The sequence below is a fragment of the Gordionus sp. m RMFG-2023 genome, chromosome 4 (assembly GCF_954871325.1).
Source record: "Gordionus sp. m RMFG-2023 chromosome 4, tfGorSpeb1-WG-v2, whole genome shotgun sequence".
NCBI classification, from domain to species: Eukaryota; Metazoa; Nematomorpha; class Gordioida; order Chordodea; family Parachordodidae; genus Gordionus; species Gordionus sp. m RMFG-2023.
The window spans coordinates 32,614,607-32,641,043 of record NC_088778.1 but is presented as its reverse complement, the minus strand read 5'-3'; the positions used below and the strand labels follow the sequence as shown (position 1 = coordinate 32,641,043).

General features: G+C 29.5%; 3 protein-coding genes across 3 annotated transcripts in view; 1 reads left to right on the top strand and 2 right to left on the bottom strand.

Annotated features, from left to right (window-relative positions):
- Positions 1–1,703: 1,703 nt before the first annotated feature.
- LOC135928847 (serpin B4-like) lies at positions 1,704–3,108 on the bottom strand. Its single transcript, XM_065465311.1, has 4 exons — positions 3,104–3,108; positions 2,241–2,472; positions 2,098–2,195; positions 1,704–1,971 (listed from the first exon to the last, which is right to left on the bottom strand). Exons 1-4 carry the CDS (start codon positions 3,106–3,108, stop codon positions 1,704–1,706), a joined length of 603 nt encoding a protein of 200 aa, XP_065321383.1.
- A 5,992-nt stretch (positions 3,109–9,100) lies between these two features.
- On the top strand, positions 9,101–11,057 carry LOC135928275 (uncharacterized). Its single transcript, XM_065464692.1, has 3 exons — positions 9,101–9,289; positions 9,329–9,472; positions 10,090–11,057. The coding sequence occupies exons 1-3, from the start codon at positions 9,125–9,127 to the stop codon at positions 10,978–10,980; spliced, it is 1,200 nt and encodes a 399-aa protein (XP_065320764.1). The 5' UTR covers positions 9,101–9,124; the 3' UTR covers positions 10,981–11,057.
- Positions 11,058–15,366: 4,309 nt separating this feature from the next.
- The window catches only part of LOC135928846 (uncharacterized), a 70,658-nt gene continuing 59,587 nt past the window's right edge, over positions 15,367–26,437 (bottom strand). The window contains exons 36-46 of the mRNA XM_065465310.1: positions 25,965–26,137; positions 24,929–25,116; positions 24,328–24,443; positions 22,787–23,164; positions 21,853–21,984; positions 21,415–21,543; positions 20,361–20,506; positions 19,689–20,036; positions 17,731–17,922; positions 16,794–16,874; positions 15,367–15,609 (exon numbers count right to left, since the gene is read on the bottom strand). Coding sequence (XP_065321382.1) covers positions 15,487–15,609; positions 16,794–16,874; positions 17,731–17,922; positions 19,689–20,036; positions 20,361–20,506; positions 21,415–21,543; positions 21,853–21,984; positions 22,787–23,164; positions 24,328–24,443; positions 24,929–25,116; positions 25,965–26,137 — 2,006 coding nt within the window. The 3' untranslated portion in view covers positions 15,367–15,486. The remainder of the gene's footprint in view (positions 15,610–16,793; positions 16,875–17,730; positions 17,923–19,688; positions 20,037–20,360; positions 20,507–21,414; positions 21,544–21,852; positions 21,985–22,786; positions 23,165–24,327; positions 24,444–24,928; positions 25,117–25,964; positions 26,138–26,437) is intronic.

The following is a 26,437-nucleotide window of genomic DNA, read 5'->3' as shown; positions in this document are numbered from 1 at the left end:
CTGAATTTTTGGATGTTTTTTCAAAGGAGCAAGATTTTATGAAGGAGAGAAATCTACCTTTTGATTTTGAAAGTTCTAGACTTCAAACATTACAATCTAAAAAGGAGAGGTATATATATTTTCATCATTAAATATAGGAATTTTTAGCTTTAAAATAGGTGTGTCTTATGCTTCACTCAATTTAATTATTATGCAGTTTAACGAAAGATTTAATGATGATTCCATGAAATTTTTACATCATTTTTTTACGCCAATGGGAATGGCAGAAAAACTAATTATTAAAGAAGATATCGAGGATATCTGTGAATTTTATAATTTAAATTCAAGTCAAATTTTCGAAGAAATGTTGAAGTTTTTAAATATTTATAAGATGGCCAAAATGGGGAATGTAATTATTACTCATGACCTAGAGGTTCAAGAATCTAAATATTTGTCAGATTCTGAGAATTGTAAATTTATTTTAACTTAAAATATTTTTACTATTATATTATTCAGCTTCTTCTGATGATGATGATAATTCAGGGACTTACGATTCAGATTGGAAAAACTATTCATTTTACCTTATCGTTTACTTTACTTTAAAATTTTTCTACTTTCCCTAATTTAAGAATTTTAAATATTTATTAACCATTCCCACAACCTCATGTACTGCCGAAAAAGTCATGAGTAAAATTAAATTAATTAAAACAAGACTTCGCAGTACCATGAAAGATTCATTTCTCAATAATTTAACCATATTATCAATGGAAAAAAATTTATTTAAACAATTAAATACTGATTTCGCTTTCTCTTCCCCTAATTTATCTGAATTATTAATTTAAAAATAATATTTATAAAGTATATATATTTAGCATTTTATTTATATTATATATTAAAAATTGATGCAATAAAAATTATTTTTGAAATTTATGGGTGTCATAATTATCATTTTTTCAAGGGGGGGATCCTTTTCAAGGGGGTACTTTTCATGGGAGTATTCTGCTTCATTCGCTCAAAAAGTGTAGGGGCCACTGCATCTGGCAATCTTGTCACAGAGGCTTTTCAAAAACCACGATTTTTCAAATATATATTATAAATATATTTGGTAGGGCCTATCCAAATGAAAAATTAACAAAATACAAATTTGATAGGTAGTACTTTAAGGTAGTAAGCATCATTAATCTATAATTAAATACCTAATATTTGCAACAACTGCATACATAAATATATACTTCGTAAATATTTGAGTGAAATAAATAATATCATTAATTCCTTAATACAAATTCGTAACTTGAAACCCATTTTTAGAATTAAATTGATCATTTTTAAAATTTATAAGAAATCAGAAAGTAGCTGATTACGTAACTAATTACTTTTGAAATATAACTAATAACTAGTAATGTTTCAAAACTATCTTTTAACAACACTTAAAGATATCTCATTTGGAGAAGAAGAGGAAAAAACACCCATTGTTAAATCTTATGATTTTAAAAGAATATAAATGTTTAAAATAATTAATATCGTTATTAAATGTATGTTTTCTAATATACTTTCTAGGAGTAAAAAGGAAATATTGAGTATGAGAAAAATTTAACTTTATTTTCGATATAGTGCATATATATAAATTTATATTTTAAAAAGTAAAACACTCTTGTTTTTGACAAAAATTAAGCGAGATGTTTAAATTTAGGTTTAAATTTAATAGATTAGTTTTTTTTAGCGAGTTATTTCATCCCACATTGGCCCTTTATATAAGTTCCGATGAACAAGATATGTCCATTTGTAAGATCTTGTACAAAATAGAGGAAGGGTCTATCAGCCTTAAAACTTTTAGTGATAGGTAAAGATAACTTTATCATAACCACACCAGTGGCAGCTGCTGCCTCTGTTCCTTTTTCGTTAACTTCAATAACCGCCTTGTGAAATATTTCGCTAATGCACAATCCGGAAGAGTTATGGGGTCCTGTTAAGCCGAAAAAATCTGACGATCCTCTAATTATCATAAAATAAATAAATTAAAATAACAATTTTATCATTATAGGAAAAAAAAGGTGTGATGCATTTAATATTATCGATTATCATCAATTAAATCTTATATTCTAATTTATAAATATTTACTCGAATATATTTCTAAGACCGAGATTTTTTAGCGTCTCTGACAGAGTGACATATAAGCTTGTTTTAAATACTGGCAAAGTAATATGCATCAAGGTATCCTTTACAGTTTAAATTAGTTAAGTTAAGGATTCAAAGGATAGCACTTTGATCAAATTTGGCAATCCTTTTTGTTCAGGAAGTACAAAGAACATAGCTAAATTCGGGTTGGCATATTGAATACTGATAATTTTGATCTTTTGATCTGGAGCGAAGCTTGGCTTGTCTTCTATTTTCTTAAGTTGTGTTTCGCCATATTGAACTTTATTAGTACTATGCATCATCTTTACCTTTTCGAGTTCTCCGTCATCTCTCGTGAAAACTTTTTCAAAAGTGAGTCTATATAAGAAAATTAGTATATATTTGCCAAGAAATAAAGTATTATAATAATATTAATGATAGATGGTCAGACTATTCTTAACTATGAATAATCTTAAGTACAATAACACTAACTCCGTGAACTTCATCAAAAATACTATGTAAAGTTTTATATAACACATACATCGTGTTCACAATTGAACTTTTACCATTTTTTTGTTTTAGCAATTAAATCTGTCAATTCTAAAATATAATTCAATGCAGTTTTAAAGACTGTGAGAGAAATAAATTCTTCCAAATTATTTGAGATTATATCTACCAGAGTTATGCATATTCAAATGTGAGCAAACAAAATTCCAACTATCCAAACATATGAACATAAAGGTTTTTATGGGTTTTAATGGTTTTCAATAAAGATGAAAATGATTTGAACAGAGTTGCTATAAATGGGTAACTCAATATTTTAGCTAGAAGAATATTATCTAATCGTAGAGATTTCGTTAATAGATGTTCAAAACCTTTACGCCGTCTGTTAGCAAAATCGTATAGTTTGCACAATATATTTCCTAATATAATATAATTTCGAAGTTAGCCACGGCGCTCTAAATTAACCCTTTTAACAACACTAGACTTGAGTTCTATCGAAATTTACTCCATATGTTAATCTAACAAAAATGATAGAGTGTGCAATAATTCAATGAGAGAAAAAGAAGTTTATAAGCCGATCATTTACTATTACAACATTTAAAGTCAAATTAAAATAAAATGTTGATATTTTCATTGTTTTTATCGAATTGCCCATAATTTGTGTTCTATGATAGTTCTTTATCCAACTTTGAATATGCTTAAATTTTGTAACTCCTCATTTGATGAAATATTTGCAGAAAATATTGATAAATTTATCCCTCACATTTTCCTTAAAAAATTTTTTTTTGAATTAGTTTTTAGGGAATTGATTGATTTATTTTCTAAACAAAAAGGATGTGCATAGAACTCACTCTGGTTTAGAATTCACCAATTACTTTTAAAGTAGATAGTATCCACCAAAACAATTTTCGTGGCTGAACTTAAAATTTTTCATCCAGGTATATTCCATTAGATATCTCTATGGTTATGTTTTGATAGTTTTTCAGAGTTTGAGTAAATTTTTGAACAGCGGAATTTAGATGTTATTTCATAGGATCCCTTAAGTATGTCTCCATAATGTAGAGTGTTAAACAACTCCTTAAACGTTTAACCTCCAACCGCCAACATTCAAAGTGTCAATGCACGACCAATGTTAAAGGGCGAAAATATCATATTCTTTTGCTTCGTTATAAGAATATCATTTTTGTGGCCAGCATTAATGTCTTGTAGAGAATTTAACAATTGAAAAGTTAATTTTTGGTTAATCTCTCCTAGATGTGTCGTTTCCAAATTACTATTTAGGGCGGGAATAGAAGTACAAAGTAGGTACACGTTAAGGATAGCAAAAGATGCTATTAACATATTTTATAATAATGAAAATAGTTATATATTTTTTTTTATCTTCCTTTACCATATTGATTCGTATTTTTTAGTGGATTTTTACCTTTATAAAATTATTTAAAACATGATTTTGTAAAAATATGCTTTTTTTTAGAAAAAAAAATATTTTGTAAAATACATTTATAATATGCTTAAATTTATTTGTAAATTATTTGTCATATATCTGACCTTCATAGTTAAACATTACCAAAACATGTTTTTATTTATTTATCTTAAGTTCCATCTCTTAGATTCTTTTGCACTGGAATTGTAATGTAAAAATAGTTTAAAAGATTTGTTTTTTTCGGCGAAATAATCTTTTTATACTATAAATCTAATCACATGAAATCTTGAAAGTTATAATAATATATATAATATAAAAATACCAGAGAATCCAGTATCTAGATATAAAAATGTGGTATTGTATCTGTATCCAGATAATTTTTGATTAAAATATCGATATCTAGATATTATTTTGACGATGTATCTGTATCTAGATCCATTTAAAAATATCTTTTAAATAATCTACCCCGTTACGATGGTATGACTAATGATGGATAGATAAAAGCAATTTTAAGAAAATTTTAAATTTTTTAGCACTGGTTCTCTTTTAATGTATGTTTAATTTTCATTTTGATAATGTCTGATTATCATTATCATTATACTGTGTCGATTATCTTTATCATTTTGATTTACTCGTTTATTATTATCATTATATTTTGGTCGTCTCTTCGATTTTATAAACTATCTCATTAGTATTATTTATTTCTAAGTCGGTCCGGTTCCATCTAAAGCGATTTCTACAACTTTGTTTAAGCTTAACCAAGTCCTTAGGGTATCTTAAACGTAGTTCTTTATCTAATTATGACATCTTTAGTCTAGCGATTAATTGATCACGAGTTCCTAGTTCTACATTATCTCCAAATTCGCATCTTCAGGCTATCTTTTATAGTTTATAAATAACTCAAAACGGATTTTTTTAGACAGGCGACTTAATCTAATTAATTCTAAGATTGAACAGTTCTTTCATCTTTATAAAGTTGTTTTGCAATTTTTTGTATATATCTGCCCATACTACATCATCAATTTTTCTTGGAAAGAGTAAATTTTTTTTTATATCAGTTATAATATTTATTCCTCCATAAGCTATAAATAATTTTTACAAAATGGCGTCAGTTTGAGGGATATTTTTAACAATTCATTATGTTTCTATAGTCAATATAATATCGTCAATGGAACATTCATCTTTTAATTCCTGTAATATTATTTAATCCATAATTTCTAAACAGATCTATTATTATCTTTTATAAACAGAATTTTTTTTTTATAATTCTATATATAATATTTAACTTGACCAAAGATCGAAAACCGCGCGACTTTTTTTAACCTCGTCGCCATTTTTTATATATATAGTATTTTATAATTATGTAATTTAACTTCAAATATTATGCAATTACATTGACCTCCATAATATAATATTAAATGTAGGAAAGTTATAATAATATACTATTAAAATAACTTACCTTTAAAATATATAACGTAACCTTTAAAATATATAACGTAACCTTTAAAATATATAACGTAACCTTTAAAATATATAACGTACACTTTAAAATATATAAGATATTAAAATATAACAGGAGTTATGGGTCTGCTTCTTATATTTTAAGGGGGAGGGTATAGGCATCTGATAGGGGTAGGCTAGAGGGGTAAAGTAAATTTATTGAGTAATTATCAATTATATTTTTAGAAAAAATAGAGTAAAGTATATTTCTGTTTGTATTGCTTAAACACAGGCAACTTATATATTACATGCAAATACTACTAGATATGATTTTCCAAATAAAAATTATTTCTGGATAACTTTCTATTATATTTTTAAATGCAATTCAAAAGGGTTTTACAATTTACAACGTTTAATAATGGCAAATATTTTAATTATTATTTATAATGTTTCATTCATAAAAAAATAATTTTTTATTGTATTAATTTTATTATTTCTTAACATGTGCATTATAGAATATTACATGGCGCTTAGACAACAAGGTGGGGGGGGGGATCTCCCTTAAGCTAAAATTGCGTATTTTTAAAGAAATATAAAAGGTTTGCTAAATAAATTTATTTTCTATTTTTAATTAATATCCTTTTTTGATTATTCTTAGCCTGAACCAAATTACTAGATTCAATAGGATAGCCATTGATTTTTATATTATAATAAATGAATACAATATTTTGTAGATTTGATGGAAAACATTTCCATATTTAATATTAATTTGCAAATAAAATTGTTTAACTTGCAAAAACGGTTAAACTAGCATATATATATTCTTAATTTTTATATATTAAATAATTTTATTCTCAAATAAATTTAAAAATATGAAAATATTTTCCATCAAATATGCATAACACGGTAAATAATATGGTTACCCAATAATCTACAGTATTTTTCAAAAAATGATATTGATTTAGCAGAAATGTTTCATTATCTTTGTTGAGAAATTGAAACGCGCACGCAGCTTGGAGGAGGGTGGATTGGGGAAGGCAGGGAGAAAAATATCTTCCAAATCCAAAAAATTCAAATGTCGTGTAAAATTTTTCAAAATAATATTGATTTCTGCCTATTATCATATATATATATTTCAATTTAATTATGTGTCACATCCACATCAGATAAGAAATATATATTCTATGAATTATTAAATTTTAATCGGACTTATATTTATCTCCCATTTTAAAATTTACCAAAAAAACATTTAAAACTTTTCACTGTAAAAAGCAAAATATTTTAAATAAATGACATAGATTTGATTAAGAATTAAAACTTGAGAAAATTAGGAAAATGTAGATAATCAAAAGTACAGCTTTATAAATTTAAAATTTGTCACTCTACTGGAGCAAGACAAGCCTATCATTACAATATTAAAATTGTATCAGTCAGAGAAAACTATAAAAAACAATATTTATCCCTTTCTTGCATACTTTTCTGATTCAAATAAATTAAAAGTTCTTGATTAATTAACTGCACATGCAAATCTGTCAATATTATTACCGCAGACTTTAGAATCTATTTCAATATTGATAGATAAAAAATTAAATATTTTGCAGATTTTTATTGTATAGGATGTTAAAGTGTGTCATGATGATGCATCATTAGCTAATTGCTAATTATCATATAAAAGTTAAACATGATTTATAATCAGAAGCGTTGCTTATAATAATAATCTTAAATTACATTGCCACACAAAGAATATATGCTTATTAATTTGCTGCCATAGCCATGACACTCACTATATTGACTTATATCAGAATTTATTATGCTAGATAAATTGATAAAACAAAAACACTAAAAATCTTTAGAAGAAATTATGCAAATGTATTGAAGCCTTAAATTTACAAGACAGGGATGCCATATTAGAAATGAAACATTTTGTAACTATAAAATATGAACCAGAGTAATATGATATGATAAAAGAGATCAATTAAGATTTTATATAATATTGTCGCACCACCTCTAGTTGGTATATTATATCTTAAAATATAGTAGTTTGTAATAATATCAAACAACTAGTATTAAAAATTTAACTCGAAACTGTTTTTCAAATAAGAAAAAAATAGCAGAGAAGAAGAGTTATCTAATTGATTACATCCATTCTGGGATAAATTATATGTTAAATTTTAAAAATTATTTTTAAATAAATAGATGGGGTTATATATTTTAAAGCAATTTATTACATATACATATTTATTATCAAAAGCATTTATTAATAAAATTTATTTAAATGTTAACTGTATTATATTATATAACTGTCAAATACGTCTGTAAAAATGGTATTTAACCTAATATTTTATAACCAATTATATCTAATAGAGGATTGTAAACTATATGTTTACTTACTTTTAATATATAAATCTATTATACTTATTTGGATTTGGACCTTAATAATTTTAAGAAGAGGCATGGTAATTTAAATTAAAGATTAATAATATAGTTGATTAGTGATTTTGAACTCGGCTAATTAGAATATTAAATTTGTTAATATTTAAATAATATTTATTTAATAGGGTTATATAATAATTTAAAAAATAAAAGTCAATAAAGCTTAAACTGTTATGCTAAATTAATATTTAGTCGGTGATATTAATAACAAAATTATGGTCCTTTCAAAAATATGCAAAAACTTACCAAAAAAATAAAAGAGATTACCAATAATATAAGACTTACAAAAATCAATATATAACTTCCTTAAACACATTATTATCAGAACAGTAATAATTTTTAACACTTGATCATTAAAAAAACTTGATGAAATAATCGTATAAAACTAATTTATTTTTTTTAGCATAAAATTAATAATGATGATAAAAATATTTTTCCACAAACGATAAAAAAAAATAATGATATAAAAAATCAAAGTTTTTTTATTAAAATGATTGATATTTTTACTAATTTTATATAAACAAAAGGAAAAATATTGCGAATTACCACAATTAATATTCTATTTTTAACACAGAATTTGATTGCAAGCTGACATAGTGAAAATATAATTTATAAGTATTTATCTAATCTAATAATTAAAATAGTATTCATAAATAATTTAGATATACTTTTTAATTTTTAAATGATAAAATTAAATCTATATATTACTCAATAGAATTATAAAAGAAATCATTCATTGGGCAATCAAAAAAATTTAAGTTTAAGAAAATATTAAAGAGCCATTAAAAAAAAATTTTTTTCTTCAGGGGCCTATTAAAATTTTTCAGGGGGCTCGAGCCCCTGCGCCCTCCCCCCTATGCCACTGTTCGTAATGTTCTTAAAATCAATAGATACTTCGCATAATTGCAAACACATTTTTAACGATTTACTTTACCTATATAAAAATTATTATATATTTTAGAAACCCCCATTAGTACTTCTACCAATGGATATGCTCTATACTATATATGTCATTTTATTTTTTTCCCATAATACGTGACTTGCTCGAACTTTCAAGCCTGCAAGATAACGTTATACGCTTAAGTTTATTAATAACATTAATTTATATTAGATACATATAAATGTTGATAAAAATAGTAAAATGTCGATTAACGTCATAATGATAATTTATTCGATTATTATAGCTTTTGATCAGCTATCTATGAAACACATGTGAATTTAAAAAAATTGATGAATTCTACTTTAGATCTGATATCTAAGAATTTATTTTATGTATGCACAAGTCCCGCATTATTTTATATATATAATCAAACATTTGGACAAAGTAAGCTAATGGGAATGGATCAGCATCCTTCTATTATAATTAAGGAGGAGGATAATAAATATCTCACTAAAGTTATAAATTTTTATATCTTATTGTTAATTTTTAAATAGTTGATAGGCCAAACATATTATCATAATGGGTATCATCCAGAAGCTAACATAAAATATTATGTTACATCCCAAAATAATATTATAACCACAGGTTGTTCTAAGCTCAGTTTCAAAGCCTATCTTGGGATTCCACCTTTTTACTTAGTAGGTTATATATATATTGTTAATTGAAGCGAATTTATTTGTATATATTTATAATAACTAATGGTTGCTTGATAATAAGTCAAATTAGTTAATTTATTAATATATCTTTTCAGATATTTTTATTGTTTAATCATCATTATATAATAATTTACCACTTAAAATTATTCCCTTCCCTGAGGGTATAAACCTCTTGATCACTTTTAGACATCACTTTTCAATAATTAATTTTTTTTTGACTAGTCTTTATAATTCTTTAAGAGTTCTGAAGAGCTCCCTCATTAGCTTGATACAATCTGTAGGCTAGGTTAGCGATAATAGCTTCAATAAGTTATAAAACTAATTTATGGCCCAAAAAATATGGATTTTAAATTTCCTTTCTATTTATTCAATGTTGTGTGAATAATTATCACTGAATTAGAACATGACCCAACCCTTTTTTTAGTTAAAAATCCAAACTGTTAATAATTTTCTCTCTGATATAAGATTATTAGCTAATTTTGTTTCTGATGAAGCTATTTTGATTGAAAATATATTGCCTAATAAATGACTATCCTATTTTATGAAAGTGTAATAAAATAAACTTTCTTATCGATTTCTTTCTTTTCCCTGGTAAACAGCCATCTCACCACAATGAAAGGATGACAAATTATGACACCACTCAACAAGACACTCCGCCATTTTCCCCTAACGATTTTGTCCTGAGTCAGGCCGCTTTGGGATTGACCTGTAACGAACCTTTCTCTCGCTTCTCTTCCTTCCTGGTCTACTGTCTGGCTTCGCTATCTCTAGCCAGATTCGTGACATCTATGCTCCATTCCATATTCGAAAAAGCCGTGGCACAACGTATAGCTACGGAGGCCTCCTATATGTCAGGAAACAATGTTTTAATGGGAAGATCGCCAGTAAGTAATATCTCCCCATTTATCTCGGGTATATTCAGGCGGGCCGGGTTGCGTCGAGCCGCCCTCATAGCATACGGGCCCGTTCTCTTTATCAGTTTCGCGATGGTTTACGCGCCTTACTCTTCCTTCTTGCACTCTTACAAACTCGCAATATGTATCAGTTCTAGCGATAAGGGGGTGGCCAGTCTCAGCGAGGCTCACGCTCGGGCTGGGTTGTCTCACCTGGAAGGCCAATTAACGAGAAGTTTAGCAAAAGAAAATATTACAAGGAGAGCTGATGATTCTGTAGACCGGAAAATGGCCAGTAATAACGTAATAAGATCAACGATTGGCACCGAGGAAACTGGCACAAACATAGGGAGATCGCACGAATCGACAGCAACTAAATCAAGTCAACGTAATGTCAACGTGAAAAATTCCGAGGAGGAATTGATGACGAAATTGGTTAAATTTTATCACGAAATGGTTAGGTTCATAGAACGCGGTTTTTCTGAAGGGTATGTTGAGCTTGACGCGAGCGATTTACAAAAGCGAATAGCCAATTTGGAAAAAATTATACAGGCAGGAAAATACAAGTTGAGTGACGGCGCCAAAGAAATCGTGTGAAACTTATGTTTATTAATTTTTTAGCTCCCACATTTAAACAAGATGAATTCTCATTATTTTTATTATCGAAAAGTAAAAAGGTTTATCACGATTATTGTATATATATTTTTGTGATTATAAAATATAAAAATTTTATACTTATAAGTTGATTTTTTATTTAAAAAAGCGTTACTTTTAGTAAGTAATAATAATATATTAAGATACAAAAGGATCCCGAATTGTGCATGGGAACATGTATATTCTTGTTAAATGATCGCTTTATGTAAAGTTAAGTTTTTTTATTTTTTAAAAAAAGCCTGATTTGGAATGTAGGATAAAAATTATCGGAAAAATATCATATGTATCGATAGTATGAAATGACGTAATGTGTTGATGATATCGATCACGTGTTTTGATATCTCGCTTAGAGGCCCGCATTGGGCAGATTTTAAGTCCACCCGCCCATATTTCAGGCGAGACCTTCATGGACCTTAATTTTTTGACCAAACCCGTCCCAGTCCCACAGTAAAAAAAATTTTTTTCCCAAGCCCGGCCCATATTTAATGTTAAAAAAAATCCCAAGCCCATAATAAGTTTCACAAAAATTTTCCAAGCCCGGCCCCAAGCCCATATACAAAAATTTAATTTTTTTTTTTTTATTTAATGAAAATTAACAATATTTTAAATATATTTAGGTAATCATTTTTGTTTACACGATACTGAAATTTATTATTTATTAGAAGAATAGAAAGGGCAATATTTCATTAAATTAGCAACTGTTTTAAATAATCGAAATTTAAATTTAATAATTTAAATGCCCCAAGCCCATTAAAAAAAATATTTTTAAAAACCCGGGCCCAGCCCAGACCCGCTAGAAAATATGATATTAGGTCCAAACCCGGCCTAGGTCTCTGATTTCAGACCGGCGTGGTCGGATTTTATAAAAATGTTTTTAACATTGGGCGGGTGGCGGCCGGATTTAAAAAAATCAAATACAACGAGTGCGTGCGCTTTTTGGCTAAAAAACTCGCCCATCGCAGACCTCTAATCCCGCTTGACCTAGCGTGGTACGAATTGTTGAAATCTTTTAAAGCCGAATAGATTATTTATTAAAGAAAAAAAAAATTGAAAAATTATATTTTGGTGTATGTAACTTCATAATTAATTATTATCCAATATTTTTATTGGTCATAGAGTGCGCAAGCGCAAATATATATTTAATGTTTTTTTTAAAAAATTAAAAAAAAATAAATTACTATACCTTTTTAGGGTAAAAGTCAAGTTGAAAACACAGATGCCATATTTGATCATGTTTATTTATAGGCTCTCACCCAATGCCAATTAACATAACCCTTCCATAATCAAATTTATTTTTTACTTCATCGGGTATGGGATTTTTAACCTCTCCCTCTTATTTCCCGTGGGCGTATAAGCAAGTGGTTTTGCCTCTTGCGCTCTGGATGGCCCTCTTAATCATTTCCCATCTTTTATCCCAGTTTGATGGGTTTTCCCATGAGAGAACCAAGCGTTGACTCTGTTGTTATATATAAAGAACTCGTTTAAATACATATGACGTTCAAGGGCTAGTGCGCTTAATATCGCGTAATGATAGCTCGGATTATTCCATATAGCGAAAATTATATTTATAAAAACTTGCCTTGTTTACGATATCCTGTTCGCCATCTCCAAGTAATAATATTTTCAATTTATTTCAGTTTGCTTTTTTATTTCAAAAAAATTATCTAAAGATGACTTCGTTCTATATCTAAGATTTCAAAAAATTAAAAAAAAATTTCTGGGTAAAATTATCTAATCCAGCCCTAAATGTCACATCGTCGGAATTTTTCAATAAACAATCTTAAACTTAAAGAGTATGATGATATTTGGATTAATAAATAAATATAGAGAATTGCAAAACAGGAGAAAATAACAAAGCTTAGTAATAAACATTCTACAACAAGCAAAAATTTAGATTTCACTATAAGCATTTTTTTATGATCGGATTATTTTCTTAAGTCTTGTGGGAACTATTTTTTTTGTTTTGAACAGGAAATTCTGTATTAATTAACCCCTACAAAAAGGCATAGATTAAAAGTTATAGGAGTTGAAATATTGGTTTACAATTTATATTTTGATTATATATATATTTTCAATAGATTTCGAACACGTTGTAAAGAGAGTAACTGTTTATATAGCAATTAACTTGAAACAAAATATAAAGTAAGTTCATCAAAAACCTTATAAAACTTGTTTGTGTTTTTCAAATACTTTGCTTTAGCATTTTAATTTGTAAATCAAAACTTCGTAAGTTTTTTTTTGCAGAATTTTTTAAAATTAAAAAAAACCAAATTATTATGATATTAAAACCTAGTGACTAACCATTATTTTTATTTTATTTTTTTGGAGGGAGGGGGGGGTGGCAAATTATTTTGGAGCCCAAAATTTCTGTCATCAAAAATTCCTATTTATTTTCTTTTATAAGATTTAGTAAAAAAACTCTCGTTTTTTAGCTAGAAATAGTATGAATCATATTCAAACATGATTGGAAATAGTTTATTAATAAAAAATTTTTTTAACCGAGGAATGCTCATATAGGATAAAACTATTAGGAATTACGCTATATCCTGGGAAGATTTGGAAGGCAAAAATCTGCAAATATAAAAGAATGATTAATATGATAGGAGCATTTGGTTTTTAGCTTAGGCAATAATAGTCTAAAAATCTATACGCAACAGCAAATTAGAAAAGATGAAGTGTGGAATGGATAAAAACGACATCGACGGAGAGAACAATTACTAACCAAAATGTAGGTGTTTTTTTCATAAATAACAAGCATTAAAGAAGTTGACCTGGATAGAGGCACAATTAGAGGCCTATTTTACCCCCCCCCCCCCCAAAAAAAAAAAAAAAATTTTTTTATTTAAAATCTACCACTGGCCCTCCAAAAATAAAATAAATTTGAACTGTACCCCATATTGTAATGAGGAAAGGAGAAATTGTATGTGTATTTAATTTGGTGGAAGAATGAAAATAATCAAGATGCCAAGATTCAGAATAAGAAAAATGAGCTTGAGCTTCCCAAAAAAACAAAATTGAGAGGTTAGATTTCTAAGTTATTATCATTGTAAATATTTTACAATTGGACTGAAATCAGGTATCGCCAAATAGGCCAGCATCTCGAGTATGTTAAAAAGTTTCGATTAGGGTGAATTATTTTAAAGAGCGGCCCCTTAAAATAATAACCAAAATAATATTAACTCTGAAGATTTTGCTCATAGATGACAGACCGGTTTTGACATCTATTTGCCAAATGAAGAGGCTTACATAAAATTCTTAATCGGGTCGTTTTAAAAAAAAATAGAGTTAACAATACCAGCATCCCCTAATAAGACTGTTATTAATTATGGGAAAAGATTTTCTTTTAAAAATACGAATAGGTTGAATAACTGAATTGAAGCTGCAGGTTTTCTTTGCCTTCCTTGTAAGATCTATTACCTAAAAACTGGCAAATCAAATCTATACCAAAAAGGGTATAACCAAATAAAAGAAAGTTCTCGAATAAATGGGCTTTGAAAATCATGATAATTGCCAGAATTCATAGAAGAAGAGGACCCCTAAGACTAAAAAATTTTTACATTCAGATTTTGTCAAATCTCTATAATCATAACGAAAAATACATTTACAAATATTCCGTACTAGTTTAGATCATCCACATCGAGTTGTGAAGACAAACATTTTCACGATTAAAGAGAATTATATAATCGAATCCCTAAGCACAACATCTAATTTTAGGAAACATATTTGATAATTGCATATTTTTATACGTGGTAATATTTATCAATTAAAGTCGTACATTTCAATTTTTGACTTCAAATAACTCAAATATTCGTTCTAAGATATTTTAAAAAAAAGCGCCCCTCCAAATTTTTTGTCTGCTCCCCACCCCCTACACACAAATGGGTGAGGCTAGAATGCAATATATGATAAAAGTAAATTCTGCTATCAGAAATTCCCGCTCTATAATCACATCTCTTGTGGCATGAAGTGGATTTAGGGTCCTTTTTATTACGAAATCCATTGAAAGTATTTCTTTTCAATCGTTTTGTCATCCAAAACAAGAATACTCTCCCGGCCATTACAGTAGTGTTGTTAAACTTGAGCCAATTTCAAACACGACTAACTCTATATACAAAGAATGTGATTAATAAACAGATGAATTCTCCCCATTTTTATCATTGAAATAGTAAAAGGGTTATTTTACGATTTCTTGTATATATTATAAATATTTATTTTTATGATAATAAATTATAATAATATACGCGTAATTTTGCATTTATATAAGTATATTTTTATTTTTATATCAAAAAAATCGTTACTTTTGGTAAGTGATAATAATATTTTTAAGATACAAAATGATCCTAAATTGCGGTTTGTACATGTGTATATTCTTATAAACATGATTGTTTTATGAAAATCTAAGTTTTTTTAAAAAAAAACCCTGATAGAAGGAAGGAAGTTATAAATAAATCATATGTTCGATAGTATAAAATGGCAAAATATGTTGACGATATCGATCACGTGTTTTGATATTATTCTCGCTTGACCAACGTCGTATGAATTGTCGAAATCTTTTAAAGCCGAACAGATTTTCTATTAAAAAACATACTAATTAATATCTAATGGGACATATACAATAAAAATAAAATAGTAAATTTTTTGGTAAGAGTCGGTAAAGGAATATTTCTATTAATCATATAGTGCGCAGACGCGAGTCTCATTTTATGTTTTTGTTTAAAACTACAATACCTTTTTTAGGGTAAAGGTTACGTTAAAACACGGATGCATAATATTAAAAGAGTGTTAATCATAACTTCCATGTTTTGATTAAAAATTATTTGTCAGGTCAACTTCGAAAATATTGGAGGCCATTTTAAAAATACGTAAAAATAATATCTGGTACATTGCTTCAAATACATTGGAGGGCTATTTTTAAGTTTTAACCAATGAAAAGAGACTCTTATCTAAATTTCCTTACTAGATTAAAAATTAGCAATAGGTGTATCCAACATTTTAGCAAAATCAGTAAGGGGGAGAGGATTTTGAACGGCTTTTCCGGCCATTTAATTTTATTGGCAGATTGATTTAAACGGCAAAATAAGGAATACAAAAAAAAATTGTTTATATAAATATATTAAAGTTTTACATTCATTTTACACATTAATTGATATATTTTTAATCCTCGAGACATTTATATCTGTCACCTAATTATAATATTCAATATTAAAATTTTTTTAAAAAAAGAAAAACTATTGTATTTGCAAGATTTGCAAAAATAGTTTTTATGTTTACATACATTAAAGCGCGGACCATATATTTATAAAAAAAATGCAGTTAAATATATATATATTTTTTTTAAACATGAAGTAATTATCAAATTTTTTAAAAATATTTTCACGCTCCTTAATATAAGAGTAACCATAAAAATATTTTCGAAAAATATTTTAAATTTTGTTGGAATCGATTAGATATAAGAAAGTTATCGGAACCTTAAAATATAAAAAATTAACAGAATGAATTCGCATGTTGGGCTGTATCCGTATTTTTATTTTTTTAAAAAAAATACCTATCCGGCCCGGGCCGAATATTTTAAAAGCGAATTATTTAAATCTCCATTATTAGCTAGAAAAATGGGAAATATAAAACTCGAGCCGGGTCCCTGAAAATATAAGAGCTGAGCCTGGGCCATGGAAATGGTATCTCTGCAGGTCTCCGTTATAAATATACAGTATTTAAAAAATCTAAAAAAAAAAATATGTATATTTTCTAATGTTTACCCATCGATCCGCTTGAACCGAAGAGGAGTTTAGCTGATATATTATCATCAAATGGTATCCATATTCAGGATTAGGGATTATCTTATATAAATATGTGTATATATATAATATGAAAAAAATGTGTGTATTATTATTATAACGTAAGTGTTATTTAGGGGTTTTCATGAGAAAAAAATGGAGCCATCCTAGAATACTCTGTACATCGAGAATATGGAGACAAATATCTCCTACCACCCCCCACCCCCCATTCTCTCCCCACCAACACATTTCACATGGAAACTGTGGCCCGCCCGACCTCTCATTCATAGTTCGCGCGAATTCGCGACGGAGAATTCAAAATTACAGCGTATTTTGTAAAATTAACCGCGAATTAATTATAGTACGATTTAGCGGTGAAGTGTAGAAAATATGCTGCGTCTTGGATACAGTTGTAAAAATTCAAGTCATATTTGGTGGGTAGATTTTTAGGACTTAAGACCTGTTGTCGAGTATGGCCATATGAGTCGATCCGCCACTAATCAACAACACTAATTAAATGCACGTCTCAAATATTTTATCAGTGGGTTATTACAAAAAAAAGTGTTATTATAACCCATACGTTCAAAAAACTGTCGTAAGTTTGTTTTTTTTAAAACTTTTCGTTAAGACCAAATCAAATTTTTTTAAAGAACTTCGAACAAGCAACTAAAGGATATTTACAACGCAAAAATTTTTTTTTAAAGCTTAGCCTAAGGCTGGATTTAAAGTAGGGTACGATCCGACCCACGATTTAACAGCTGATCGATTTTTTTTATTGGTTTTTAAAAAAATCGATGATTCTCATCTAAAGATTCTTAAGCAGTCTTCAAATCAAACTAAAAGGAAAACGGAAGTAAGAGATTTAATACACATGTTAAAGAACTTCTTTTTTTTCACTGTCAAAGAAATAAAAATTTACCGTAAATTTTTCGATTCCGTAACAATAATATTTGATGAACCCCGCGAATCGCGAGTTAAGTTGGCGATTAATTTGATTCATAACGTCGGGACCATCGATTCTACGTAGCACCGCTTTCAGCCTTCCGTCCACTTCGGTAATATCGGTCAAATTCATGGTGGATAAAATTTCGATAAAATTTTCATCGTTAGTCTAAAATTAATAAAGCAAAGAATATAATCAGAGTTGTTAAAAGATACTTTTAAATGGCAGATACAACGTCTAAAATAATTTTTAGATACAGATTATTTAATCAAAAATCTATCTAGATACAGATACCACATTTTTATAACAACTCGGAATATAATAAAACTTATGTATATATCAGGCACTTGTCACTTTGAGATGTCAAAAAAAATGTTAAACCAAGCGCTGTTAATTATTCATTAGCTCAAACCCGTTATTCTAAAATCCGGTCCGCAAGATTAAAATCCTGTAATTCTAAAACCGGCCCGATCTCCGGATAAAAAAATTTTGCTATTTTAAAACCAGTCCTTATCAAGATTTAAAAATAAATCACACAAAATTTCTGACCATATTCCAGGCATGGCAGGTGGTCTATAAAGAGCATATATTTCATCTCAAACACGATAAAACCTTCAGGTTTCCTTCACTTTCGTGTAAAGAGTTCACCCATAAAAATATTATAACATTTAAGGCCATGATGCTATTAGGCAGTGGTTGGAACCCAAACCCGGAGAAGAAAACCCGGGTTTTTGGGAAAAATCTGAGCCCGAATCAAACTTGAATTCCGTTTATTTTCAAAACCCTCGAAACGAACCCGGGGATTTTATTTGAACCCGGGTTCAACCGGGTTCAGTGTATTGTTTAAATTAATATAAGATATTTGTATAATTGTAAATACAAATATTAATAATTTATTTGAGATTTTATAATATATTTCAAATGAAATGTTAATAAATTTTAAACAACATAATTCATTTACTCCATTTTTAAATTTATTCTCAAAGATTCCTATTGGAGTGTTAATAAATTTCAAATTTATTTACGTCATATTTTCAATTTTTAACTTATTCTCAAAGATTATTAATTTAGAGGAAAATGAAAGTGAACAAGTCAAAAGTATATTGAATATTGATAATTTAAAGAAATGCGTCTTAAATAAAATTTTTTAAAATTGATACATTGAATATGCTTTGTATTTTTAAAACTATGTTTTGCTTATAAATAAAATAAAATTTTTTATACCAAATTTATGTCTAGTTTTTTTAATTATGATTTAAATATAGATTTTTTTTAATCAATTCAAAAATTTTAAAACCCGAGCTAAACCCGGAACTGAACCAAACCCGAACCGAACTCGGGCAAATATTTTGCCGGGTTCGCATCCCTGGTTATAAGCCTATTTAAAATTCGTGATCAAACCAAAAGAATAAGAATGGCGTCGTATTTTAAAATCGGTAGAGATACGAACAACCTTTCATAAAAATCGTCGATTTCAAATAATTCGTTATTCGTTCGCGCTCGTTTTTGAATAGGGTTTACTATAATGTCGATAGCCTGATTTTAATTAACAAGCGAATTACCATAATTATACATATATGAAGAGGTTAAGTTTGACGGAGGTAATCTGTCAAGCGTCAGGGTGAAAGGTCGATGGAGAGATGGATGAAAAACTGATGAAGGGATGATATGAGAATAATAGATCTTTAAAAAATAACGGTCACCAGAACCGTAAAAAGCGGAGAAAAAACTGGCTTACCCGAAGGCGGAAAACCGCCACGATAACATTAGCGTGGTTTATATTGTAATTTTGAATAAATCTTTCCTTCTGAATTGTAGTGAAGAGGAATGAATAAAATAACGCTACTTTTTATTTGGCAAAAGTATTTAAAATGTATCTTAAATAAAGGGTATTCAAGCCTTAGGCTGGGGGTTAAATGAATAAATTTGTAAACCATATTTTTCAAGTTCGGAGCTAGGTCGGGCGGGAACACAAACCGATTACCGTTATCCGTCTTGTGAGTGGTGTCGGAAATATTTCCGGGACACGTGAGACTCGAAGTCGCGGTAGAGAATAAATTGAATATAAGAGGGGAGATAGAATTGGTGGGCCTTTTCTTTATCTTGGTGGAGCTGTTGGGGGAGGGCATACCGGAAATGGCTCCAATTTGATTGGCATTGAATGATGTAGCGGGAAGATCGTCGATCAAGCTTTTCCTGAACGGAACGGGCCATTCGTTATTGTTGTAAGGGGATAAAAAATAATGATTCCATAGTTCGGTTTTATGATGATTAGCGGATTCCTTCAAAAAGTAAAAGAAGCCTGCTTTAATAGTTTGTATAGAACTTCTTCCTTCCTTACTTCTTTTCTTTTCTTTCTTACTTTCTTTCTTTATCCTTCGATACAATAATTCCTGATCAAATGGCATAGTTTAAACTAGCGATCTGCATCGGGCCTAATTCTTCAAGCCCATCTCGGCCCGAATTTTCTTAAAGAATATTTACTTTTGCATATCCCTTGTTTAAACTAGGTATAATTTGGCCACACGGATCTACAATATTATATACGAGAAATTTGAGGGCTCAAAGATGGGAAATAAAGTAAAAAAAAAAATGTTAATTAAAACTCGCGTCAATAAGGTTTGGAGATTGTCGATAATCTTGACGCTTCGTTCAAGTAAATAGGTTTGTATCTGTTGTTCCCCTTTGCTGTAATAACCGAGGTAGTCCACGCTTTCCGCCTTGATAAAAAAGTTGCCAACCGCCTGATCAGCTGTTTTAAAAAAATATAATATATATGTATTCCTACGGAATTGATTAGTTATTCTAAGGGTTGGGAAGATTTTCAAAAAAAAAATGTATTTTTTATAAATATAAATACTTTAGCACGAAAGATACTTTTCACAAGTCGAATTCTTATTTTTTTCAGCTTAGTAATTATCATTAACCATTTACCTATGTAAACACATTTATTAATGATGCAAACAAATATTAATATGACCGTTTTAGGAAAAGAAAGAGTATAATATCGCTGGAGGAGGATGAAATCACTTCCTTTTATGAGTTTCAGTTATATAATTCTCTCATTGATTTTTGATTTTACAAAAAATTGTCAACGACGTTTAGAGAAAGTCGATGTTATCAGCTAGTAAGTGTTGTTAAAGAATCGATTTTATTTTTTTAAAAAAAAAACAGCCAACTCGATATTTTAGCCAGGAAAATATATTACGCGATCCCTGAAGATTTTGGTCGGTCATAGATAAGCGCAAAGGTTTTACATCTATCAGCGAAGTCTAGAGGGCTTAGAAGCAATATTTTTTTTAAGGATAATTGAATTTGCCGTTTTTTTAATAAAGAAAATAGGCTAAAATCGAGCCGTTTAACAAACGCTAGTTTTAGTTTTATCATTAACCATTTACCTACGTAGACACATTATACAAATAAACACATTTATTATTGATGCAAACAAATATTAATATGGCCGTTTTTAGGAAAAAAAAGCGTATAATATCGCTGGAGGAGGATGAAATCACTTCTCAAAAATGTGTCATGTCAAAATGCGACCATTTTTGGGTTAAAATTTTTTTTGCAGTTTTTTAGGTTCGGTTTTCTTTACATTACATTTGAAAGAGAGGAAAAGAAAGAAAAACCAAATGATATTTAAATTTTCGTCCCACAAACCTTTAACTTTTTTGGGCGGAATTGTTTGGAAAATTTTGCTGATTTCGGAATTATAACCACCGGATTCATTGTCGGCAGAGTATGTATCGATAAGACTTCGTCTTCCGCGAATCGCGCCACTTTTGTTTTCTGTTTTTTTTGTTTATCCCATGATTAAACTCTTACAATATAGATTAGAGGTCTGCATTTGGCGGGGTTTTTACCCTGTCCGTTCACGCCCGCATTTGTGACGGACGTGGTCTGGTTTTTAGGGTGGTTGCGGGCGGGTTAAAAAATTTCTAAAGAACGAGTGAGCGGGATATATGGCTAAAACTCCGCCCATTGCAGACCTAGATTATCTTATTTTCTAACTTTATTGATTTAGGAATGAAATTAAACATTCCGCTAAAAAATATCCATTTTATTTATAATTTAAAAAAAAAAAAGAAAAGACCAAACCTTTGTAACCGCGGTATTTCAGCCGGTCTAAATTTTCCCGCGCGTGTAATACATCGCTTTTTACGCGCCGCAAACCGAGATAAGAACCAGGGACAACGGTGAAGTTACGACCGCGTCCAATTCGCGAAACATCTTTTAAAAACGTATTTTTATTAAAAATTTTTAAGCTTAGAAGAAAGAAAAACCTTAAGAATAACGCGTATATACACAATAATGGTTTTTTTTTTCAAATAAACGCTATATACACAATATTTGGATTTTTTCAAAAAAAACGCGAGATTAAAAATTACTAGGACAATTTCAAAAAATGAAATATTCGTATTAGATTTAAATAGTTCTCATGTTCCATCTCCGTATTTATTGGACAAGATTATATTTTAAAGAAAAAAATATATTTTTCAAAACTTCATGGAAGCAGCTGATATGTGGAAGGCTACTTTTCCAGCCAAGAGTTCCAAATTTCAAGAGAAATGAGGGGAATGTGGCCAAAACTTGATTTTTTTTTGTTTTTGCTCACAATGCTTCAAGATACAAATGGCCGGAATTTATTTAAAAAAATTTTAGATGTAAAAAATAGGTACAGTTATTTTTAACAATATAAATTTACGTGCCTCACTCAATTCCATCGATAGTGAGTAATTCATAGTGATGTCAAAAGTTACTTTTTATAAGTAACTAGTTAAAGCGACCAATCAAATTCTTTAAAAAAGTAGCTGGTAAATAACTTTAACTTATTAAATTACAAGTTACAATATAAAATTTACGTAAAACGCATCATTTTTTTAAATATAAATTTCCTTTTTTTTAAAAAATTATTTTACAAACAATAATATTTTTATATTTCAATCGGAATTTTAAATAAAAATGTATTGGATATCTAATTCATATACCCAACTTAATTGAATTATAACATTTTTTTTAAATATTAATTTACCTTTGGCTGCGAACAAAAGATTCCAGGTATCTCGAGAAGCCGGAGTTTCATTCTTAATCTGCGCGGAAGCCGTGTTGTCACCGCCCTTACCCGCCAAAAGCTCCAAGGTTCGCGCCAAAAGAATAGCAGCGGGAACCGGCTGACGCCCTTTCGTGACTACGGTCACGAAATTCCCGGTTTGAGACTCAGTATTTACATTGGGGAATTTGTTGTGCCGATTGATGAGCAGGAGGTACACCCCGAAACGCTTAGGTACAGAGTTTTTTTCGCCAACTTCCAAGTTTTTGCTCGCATCGTGGAACGGAAATTCATCATCGGACGCCTTGTTTTTGGCGATATTTTTACGGGTTTTGTTGGGATGATCGAATTTGGTGCCTCCTTGGTAATAAAATGAAGGTTATAACCGGTGTTGTTAAACGGCTTAGCCCAATATTTTGGCCAGAAAAATAATGCCCAAGTCTCGAGATTTCGCTAATAGATATCTAAACCTTTGCGCCATCTATGAGCAAAATCTTCAGGCTTGCGTATACTGGATTCAATATTGAGATTGGTCGTTTATAAAAATCATCGGGGGCCATTTAACAACATTAGATATTGGGATATCGTGGTTTAGAAAAACCACTTTAAAATCTTAGTAAGAATTATCAAATTTTTACAAAAAAAAAGGGGGAAAAAAAAAATTGAAAGTATGGTATAATTATGCTAATATGAATCATGGTTAAAATGACAATGATGGATGGCGGAGGGGAGAGGTAATGCGTTGTTCAAATAACGCGCTCTTAAAAACGTCTAAATTATGTTCCGCTCGAACGAGTTCGAAATGTGGCACGTCTAAAATTGATTGACCGTAAGTACTGGACCATATCTCGGTCCCATTTTATTATATAGCATCCGCATTTTAACATCGTAAGGTATCGTAATCACTGTAAAGCGGAGATCCGCGAAGGTCAAAATTTTGCGATAGTTTATTTCTCATAATTTTTTTTTTAGCCAGTATAAAAAATCGCTTGGGCAAATCAGGTGATTTGTAAAAATAAGATAAATCGTATTATATTTGAAATTATAATTTACGAAAATTTCAACGGTTCCGACTTTAGACCACGCCGCGAAAGAGTAATTCGGTGAACATTCAGATCAAAGTTTTAGGAAACATATGAAATTTAGAATTTAGTTATTTTGTCTGCCAAATACTCAATTATTTTTTTTTTTTAGGCTGCATTCATAGTGGATCCGATCCAACACGATTTAACAGCTGATCGATTTTTAAAATCGGTTTATGAGAATTAATTTCTCTTTATTAAAACCAATATTTCTTAGGTTATTATCATGTATAGAATTAAAGACAAAATATTACAAAAAAATTGATCTCATAAATAGATTTTAAAAATCGATCAGCCGTTAAATCGTGTCGGATCGGATCCACTATGAATGCGGCCTAGGGTTTGTGTTGCAGTCTCAAGGACCATTATTGTTGTATTTTTAAAAATAAAATAATTTAAACATACCACACGAAACAAACATAAAATGAGGATATATATAACCTGGGAACCCGGAATTAAAAATAGCTTCAATGGGCTTGAACCGCTTATCGCTAAGATCAATATCGTCGAGACTGCCGTCGACCGTCAGAGAATCGCCGTATCCATCTTTTGTTTTCCTGGAGTTTCCATTTATTGGTGGGGGAGGGGTGGGTGGAAATAAGATAATATTTTATAAAATTGTTCTTTAAATCTCAATTGTAAGGGGTAAAACAAGGTCATTTTTCTTCCTCTTAAAAAGATTTGAAAATTTACCAAAATAACAAGTTGCGATACGTTATCCTATTAAACGATACTATTTAAAAAAAAGGGTCGTATAGGAAGTTGTAAATACGTATTTTTATCAAGAACCCTACAAAAATCGAATACCGGCCAGGTTTTAAATTTTAACCCCGGTCCGGATTTTTTAAAAATTCGAACCCGGTCCGGGTATTTAATCGGTTTTTGAACCTGACCTGAAATTGGCCAGGGTATTTAAACGGTTTTAGAAGTTGACCCGAATTTTTAAAATAATATATCATTTTAAGACCCACGCTGGGCCCTGGAGACCGCAAATTATTTTATATGAACGCTTCTTATTTTTTTAGGGTTAATTAAAAAAAACCTGCTGGAAAATATTTGCGGCGAATCGGTGTAACGCCTTTTAATGGCGAGGGCCTCCGCGTTTTCTAGGACATCGTAATTTTCGCTTTCAAAGATTATGGCGAGAATCCGGAAAGGGGAAAGGTGGTTCGGATCGACCGGCCCGAGTGTCGAGGAATAAAGATAAGGAACGCGATTGCGCCATTTTCGCTATTTTTATTGGTAAAACTAATATATTTTATACGCTTAAAATTATATTTCTGTTTTGTTTATCGGATAAAAAATGGCGGCATTAATCGAGGAATTTATATCGGATCTCGTTTATCGACTCCGGTCCGGTATTCGATGGATCCGGTCCTACATTTTTTTCTCAGGTCCAAAACCGAAGAAAAATTTGAAAAAAATCGAAGCTCGTTCAGACCAAATAGAAGGAACGAACTCTGTCGCACCTCAACGAGGATGTGTGTATATATCTGAGCTACCAAACCACTTATACACTTTCTTTTTTTTTTTAAAAATAAGGATTTATTATATATTTTACAATCACTTCTCTTTTTTTATAACGAATTATTATAATTTTGACAAATTAAAAAAATATTTTCATTTATATTTTAAATTATTTTTAAAGTATATATATATATTTCGAAACATCAGGAGAATAACCAACAGATTTGGGACAGTTGTAAATGGGACCGTATCAAATATTGCCCATTTTGTGAGGGGAAAGAAAGGTGAATATACAGTAGTGAATGGGTGGGTAAACTGAGCGTTTAATAATAAAAATTGACCTGACTTGCGCAATTTCACCCAAAACACAGAAATATGACTTTGGGAGGTCAGTTTTAAAAAAAAAAATTAAATCAAAATTTATTCTTTCCTTCTTTCTTTCTATCCTTCCTTCTTTAAGACGACATATGTTGTCATTTTAACTGCGCGTAGCAATAGTAGGAGAAATTTTTTTTTTGTAAAGATGTGATTGGGACCTGATTGCTCAGAAAGTAAATGAAGTAAGGTCTCATGGGTGAATATATCAAAGCGAATTTAATAGGGTATTTTACGTGAGTCTTTGAATGAATGTACGATGATAAAAGGGGCGGGTCCGCGTTCTCGTGGGAGTCATTATTCGGCGTCGCGTTACGAAAAGCGTTCGGAGGAGGGCGAGAATATTCGTTCAACAAGAATCGCATAAAGTTCGAAGAGAATTCTCTTCGACACGATATTTCTAAATTCTCTGGAAGATTTTTTAAAAAAAAAAATGAAGGAAAATATAAATTTAAAAAGGCATCCTATAATAATAATATACCGGCCAATTCGCCCATAGCCGTTACCGGCTATAAAAGAGACGCGAACATTTTATCGCGCGATCAAACAACAAACCTTAAATTTATTACCAAAAAGATACCATCAGCAAATATTTCATATAAATACGTAAGTGTAAATTATTTATATAACTCATTATTTTATTTTTTTTAATATGCAAGATAATTTTGCGATCTACTTGAAATCAAAGTAATATAAATTCTCTTCTCTT

What these genes read in the sequence shown, in the direction of transcription:
- LOC135928847 (XM_065465311.1), bottom strand. An exon ending in GATTGCCAAATTTGATCAAA is followed by an intron (nt 2,196 to 2,240) that starts GTGCTATCCTTT and finishes TAAACTGTAAAG; the next exon opens with GATACCTTGATGCATATTAC. An exon ending in GGTCTTAGAAATATATTCGA is followed by an intron (nt 1,972 to 2,097) that starts GTAAATATTTAT and finishes TATGATAATTAG; the next exon opens with AGGATCGTCAGATTTTTTCG.
- LOC135928275 (XM_065464692.1), top strand. Translation starts at nt 9,125, where the DNA reads ATGAATTCTACTTTAGATCTGATATCTAAGAATTTATTTTATGTATGC. An exon ending in ATAATAAATATCTCACTAAA is followed by an intron (nt 9,290 to 9,328) that starts GTTATAAATTTT and finishes ATTTTTAAATAG; the next exon opens with TTGATAGGCCAAACATATTA. An exon ending in GGATTCCACCTTTTTACTTA is followed by an intron (nt 9,473 to 10,089) that starts GTAGGTTATATA and finishes CCTGGTAAACAG; the next exon opens with CCATCTCACCACAATGAAAG.